The following is a 6,000-nucleotide window of genomic DNA, read 5'->3' on the forward strand; positions in this document are numbered from 1 at the left end:
AAATATCTTTATTAGGTGGAATAAAATAAGTAAAATCATATAGCCGGGATAAAGTTAGTTCACACAAACTAGTAAGATAATATCTCTCTCAGTTCCCTCACTACACAGTGCTCTTCACCAGTGGTCCTTCAGGTGACTAGAGCTGTTGATGTAGAGTGCATGTAGCATCTGTTTGTTTGTAGGTCAACCAGATGGCGTATACATAGTAGTATACTGTTTTAAAGGGATGAAGTCCAGTGGGGATACTGTGCACAAGGGACCACCCTTTATAACTGTCACAGTGAAGCTTTATGTCCCATATCCTTTGCAGTAAAAATGTTTGGAGCATTTGGAATCTAAAGGTCTTACTTGAATTTACTCAATGTTGATGTTCAAGTAAGCCTACAGATAATTAAGATTCGTTAATTCTGGTTTCTGTATGTGAATAAAGGCAACAAAGGATGTGAAGGGATAAATTTAAAAAAAGATAATACCTCTCATACTCTATTACTTTTAATATTTACTCTATTTGCTGCTTAACATATGTACAGCAGATGTCTTCAAAATTGCAGTAATAAACTTGATTTTTAAAATTGTGTGATAGTTAATATTCATAGACAGTGAATACAACTAATCATATATGGTTTTCAAGCCAAAATTAATTGTGGCCAGTCATAGACGATCCTGTGTACACATTTCACTTTGTAAGACTTGATTCTTTAATGTGTTTTGGATATGCATGTTCTGTGATGTGGAAATGTCTTTCTAGTCAGATAATATCTGACTAGAAGAGAATTTCTTCTCTCCCACAACCTTATCGTTTTGTATGTGTTATGTCTATTGAGCTGTAGTCAATAAATTGTTTGAACTGTATAATCACCTTCATAGAATCAACTTATTGCCCACTATTAATCCTTTATTTTAATAACTTTATTTGGACACCTAGTGCTTTTTCTTTCCAAAAGCCTTCTTTAAATAAATGGATTTTAATAAATGGATTTTAATTACAAATTAAGGCAATTTTTAAGTATTTCAATAATATACTTCCCTTAGTCACCATTTAATTCTAAATCCCTACAAAGCCTTGATTCTCAAATTGGGGGATGATACACTATCTATTTAAATCATTTCCTTCACAAAAATATTCCATTGACGTGGGCAAATAGTGAAATAAAATAACACGAAACAAAATGAAAAGGCCCAAATGAAATGATATAAGCAAATTATTATTTTAAACATTAAAATGTCTTATGAAAGTAGTTATATTTGTTAAAATTTAAGATACATAATATAGAAAAGAAAAGTAAAAGGAATAATAATCCCACTTTTCAGGCTTAACTATTAAATACTAGGTATATTTTATAATGATGTCACACACATGATTGTAGATTGTTCATGTGTGTGCATATTATTTTTACTTTAAAACTGTAATAAAATTTAAAGTGTGTAATTTTTATTTATGTATCATTTTTCCCTATCTGTGCAAGCTGAATAATGATTCATCATAAAATTCTTTTTTTAAAATACAGTATTTGTATTGGCTTTGTCCAGCTTGTCTACATTAAAACAAAGCATACTTGAGCAGTCAGTCTCTATAGGTGTATATGTTTTCAGCATAAGTTCTTGAAAATGAAATTGTAAATGTTAATTTTGATTAGAAAATATTATAGCCTTTGGTGTCTATTAACATTTTCTATTACAGTTTGTACTCCAATTCATCCATGTAGTCTGACCCATCTTTCTTTTATTTGCTGAAAGATGATTGTATATGTAAATTCTTTATCAATTTTCAGGAAGATGTAGCATGGTCTGCTCTTGTGAAGTTGTTTGACCCTGTGAAGTCTCCCAGATGCTACGCTGTTGTTGCTCTGAAGAAGCAGTGGTGATCGAAGCTGAAGCAGGTGGCTAATCAGCTTGTTTGGGGATATACCTCAAAGATTACTTTTCTAAACATTTGTATCCCATTATATAAACATTTTTAAATAATTGGTATATTTTAAGTAATAAAATAATGGCTAACAGTATAAGATCATAATCAGTTTTTCCATTCTCAAAGCATTCATTAATACAAATAAGAACTTATGAAAATATTATGGCCGACATTCCTGAGTGTGTCAGTAGCAAATTGTAATCTAATTTTAATTCCGGTTCAATATTTGGGACCCTTAACATTTTGACCTTTATTTGCTTAAAGGGAAATAAGTCCAAATGCAGGTATTATCAAATGCCAAGTATATGTATTTTTCAGAACATTTTGGAATAGTTTCTACATTGCCATAATGGGGACATGTACATTTAAAAGATTCAGGAGCAAGTCAGTTATAAAATATGCCTAATATAGAGCATTTTTTACACTGTTTTAACGTTAAGTACATTTGGCAATATTCTATTTCTTTAAGGAAATGTGCGTCTTATGAGTGAGTATTCATTTTAAGGATTCTTGAGGCTATTTATCCTACTAAATGTAGTGATGGGGTGATGCTCAGGGGAATTAAATTGTGCTCTGTAAAAAGCCACCTTGAGTGAAGCCAGACTGAATAGGAGACCCCTCCCTGCCCAGTGTAGAACAAGTGCCTTTCTTTAGCAAAACACCAAGTTTCTCCTGCACACTGAAGAGCAGGCCAACTGGGATAGATATGGTCTCCTGGATGCTCAGCAGGAGAAGACTCCCAGAGTCTCTGGAGAAGAAAAGTGACTGCTTTTGTAAATGTTTGAGCATTTCCCTAGATGGGAAGGAGTTTATTTCTTTGGGGTTTGCTGTGGAGTTTCCTTGGAATACATTGCTGGCTGGTTAGAGGTCATAGTCTGCCATAAGCCTAGCAGCTTTTTCTCTAAGCTAGGCAGTATGGAATTCCCTCCCTCCCCAGCAAAGCTTCCTGCTCTCTACCTGCCCTTATCGGGAGAATGTCCCTGACCTGGAGGACTGACCTTATCTGAAAGCTGTCTCTAAACAGGATGCCTGAGTCATCTTCAGCTTGGCCTTTGGCACAGATGCCTGCTAAGAAAATGTGTGCTAAGGAGCTCTGCTATCAGACCCTACTGCCCCATAATGAGCCTTGTGATAGAAGTTTGCCACTTAATGCAGATTAGGTTTATGCCCAGGCTTCCCCACTCCTATATACTCCTCATCCTCTGGAATAAAATTGAGCTGATTCATGGAAATCTGTCTGCCAGAGGGAGTTCTCTCCTGAAGGGCTCATGGGCTGCTAACAAAGCTCTCTGTGGCCCCTGCTCCTCCCCTCCCTGACCTGGTGGCTAGCAGTCCTAGAGCGAGGGCACCCCCTCAGAGTTTCCAGCTGATACAAATGATCAGGACTTTCCTACTTTACCTGTTATTTGTTAAGAACTCAAATGTTGGCAAGTGGCAGGTCAATTTTGAGGAGTCCCTGTACTAGTCACATACTTTAATGACTATCAGTATTTTACCAATCTTACTTCACCTTTATGAATATACACATATACATACCTCCACCAAAACTTCCTCTGCCAAAGAATTGTAAAGAAAATTCCATACAGCTGGTGATTTTTCACAATTAATCTGTTACGTATTTCTTTTTTCTTTTTTCTTTTTTTTGTTTTTTTTTTTGTTTTTTTGTTTGTTTTGTTTTGTTTTGTTTTTCGAGACAGGGTTTCTCTGTGTAGCTTTGGAGCCTATCCTGGCACTCGCTCTGGAGACCAGGCTGGCCTGGAACTCATAGAGATCCGCCTGCCTCTGCCTCCCAAGTGCTGGGATTAAAAGCATGCGCCACCAATGCCCGGCCCTACAAACATTATTATAGAAAGATTCCTAGGTTTTAGAAATACGTAACAGAAGCCCAGTCCTAAACAAGACATTATACTACCCCTGAAGGATCAGTGAACATGCTAGAAAAGGGAGAAGAAGGAATATAAGGGCCAGAAATGGGAAGAAGGACTGAAAAATGCCATGGCCATCATGAAGTCATTTCAGCTCTTCTGCTGATACTGGACCCACACAAGTGGGGCTCTGCTAACAGTCAGCTATGGATGGAGAAGGGATTCACAAGGCCCTGCCACTTACTGCTCATCTGCTGTCAACTAGTAGATTCTCTGTGAAAGGCAGAGAAATAGAATCTAGTTTTGTACTTAACTCATGAGTCTACCAAGCTCTGATGGTTAGTTCTAAACTCGGGGTCACACAAATGGCCCTAACCTTTACGGAAAATGAAATGAACAAAAGTGATGAGTATGAGAAAGAAATCAGTAAGGACCAGGGGGTTTTCAGGAGTAAGGGAAAATAAAAGAGGTTGGCGAAACCAGAATTCATTATAAACATGCATGAAATTGTCAAAGAATAAAATTTATTTAATAGAAAAGACTAAGCTTAACACTAATGATTGTGAAAAAGACTTGAAATCTTTGATATTTCCTAATCTTTAAGCGGTAGTAATCTAGTCATTGAAATGCATACAATAAGTACACAAGAGTTAAGATAACTCTTAGATAACGACCTTGAGAAGTCAAGTGGGAAACATGCTTTATAAGCATGTAATACTGTACCATGAACAGTATGTAACAATAACTCTTTCTGCCAGCCACCTGAGTTCTACCACCACGTTAGGGCCCTCTTATATTTATTACAGTGCTGCTGGCCAATGACTAGGGTTTCTTGAACAATTATATTATTTTCCTTCCACTGTGTGTGTGTGTGTGTGTGTGTGTGTATGTGTGTGTTTTTCTTGGATTTCTTTAAGGGATTTATTTATTTCCTCTTTAAGGACTTCTAGCATGTTCATAAAGGCTGTTCTAAGGTCTTTCTTGTGTTTCACTTATGTTGGAATATTCAGGGCCTGCTGTGGTAGAGTTGCTGAGCTCTAGTGGAGACATATTATTCTGTCTGTTACTGTGTTTTTACACTGATGTCTAGGCATCAACACTGGGAAAATTATAGTTCTAGATGTTGATACCTAGTTTTGTCTTTGTTGGATGGGTGCTTTGTTGTAGGCATAATTTTCAGTCTGGCCAGTCATCTCTTTCCCAACAGCTGGCTTCCAAACAACCACACAGAGACTTATTATTAATATAAATGCTCAGCCAATAGCTTAGGCTTGTTACTAACTAGCTCTTAATTAACCCATATTTTTTATCTATGTTCTACCACATGGCTCAGTAACTTTTCTCAGCATAGCATGTTCATCTTGCTTCTCTCCAGGTCTCCCAGTAACTCTGCCCTCCTTCATGCCAGAGAGTTCTCTCCCTGTCCTCAAGTCCTGCCTAACTTTTTTCTGCCTAGCTATCGGCCATTTGGCTCTTTATTGAACCAATGAGAGTAACACATCTTCACGGTATACAAAATGATTATTCCACAACATTTTGTTCATTGGTGTCTGTTTCTTCTCTGGGTTTTAGGAGAGTGTGGTGGCTGTGGGTTTTCTGGTAGGAAGTTTTCTGTGTACCTGATAGGTGTGACCTCTTGGGGTTCAAGGAAAAATGTGTTTCAGGGTATTGGGAGCTGACACTTAGGGATGGAAATAGGCTGGAGCCTGGAAATCATTCACACAAGGGAGGAAAGCAGAGTTTTCCACCAGGATCTGCTTATTTAGTCTTTTTGGAATGGGGTTATAGAAAGGGGAGAGAGGTTGCCCCAGAAGGTCTGCTATAGAGCTAGAGGTGAGATTGAGGGTTTGGATCTGGAGGAACAGAAGAGAGGGCAAGATCTACAGTCAGCCTGCCTGCTTCCCTGGTAGGAGTAGCCTTGGAGTTAGCAGGAAGTGCCTGCTGGAGTTGAGAGCTGCCATAAAGTGATGCATGGGGGAGAGGGGAGGTTGGAGGGGATGGCCTCTAGGGTCCACAGAAGATGCTGGGAAAGGATGAAGGAAGGCTGCACCTGGTGTTCTGTTGCAAAGCTAGGAATGGGATTGGGGGGGTTGGCTTTGGAGGAGAAGAGAGTAGTGAAGATCTTTGGTTAGCATATCTGTTTCCCTGGCTTGCTCAACTTGGTGTTGGGAATGGAGTCGTGGATGATAGGATAAGTAAGGGGAAGGAAGGTTTGAGAAGATCCAC

The 6,000-nt window shown here is 38.2% G+C and overlaps 1 protein-coding gene across 3 annotated transcripts in view; it reads left to right on the forward strand.

Annotated features, from left to right (window-relative positions):
• The window catches only part of Mettl25 (methyltransferase like 25), a 63,126-nt gene extending 61,120 nt beyond the window's left edge, over positions 1-2,006 (forward strand). For 2 of the 3 annotated variants that reach the window (XM_027392478.2, XM_027392479.2), the window contains one exon: positions 1,773-2,006. In XM_027392478.2, the coding sequence (XP_027248279.1) occupies positions 1,773-1,865 (93 nt within the window). In that variant the 3' untranslated portion in view covers positions 1,866-2,006. The remainder of the gene's footprint in view (positions 1-1,772) is intronic. The other variant, XR_003480524.2, reaches the window with a different exon arrangement.
• Positions 2,007-6,000: the final 3,994 nt, after the last annotated feature.

The sequence above is a fragment of the Cricetulus griseus genome (genome assembly GCF_003668045.3).
Source record: "Cricetulus griseus strain 17A/GY chromosome 1 unlocalized genomic scaffold, alternate assembly CriGri-PICRH-1.0 chr1_0, whole genome shotgun sequence".
In the NCBI taxonomy this organism is placed as follows: domain Eukaryota; kingdom Metazoa; phylum Chordata; class Mammalia; order Rodentia; family Cricetidae; genus Cricetulus; species Cricetulus griseus.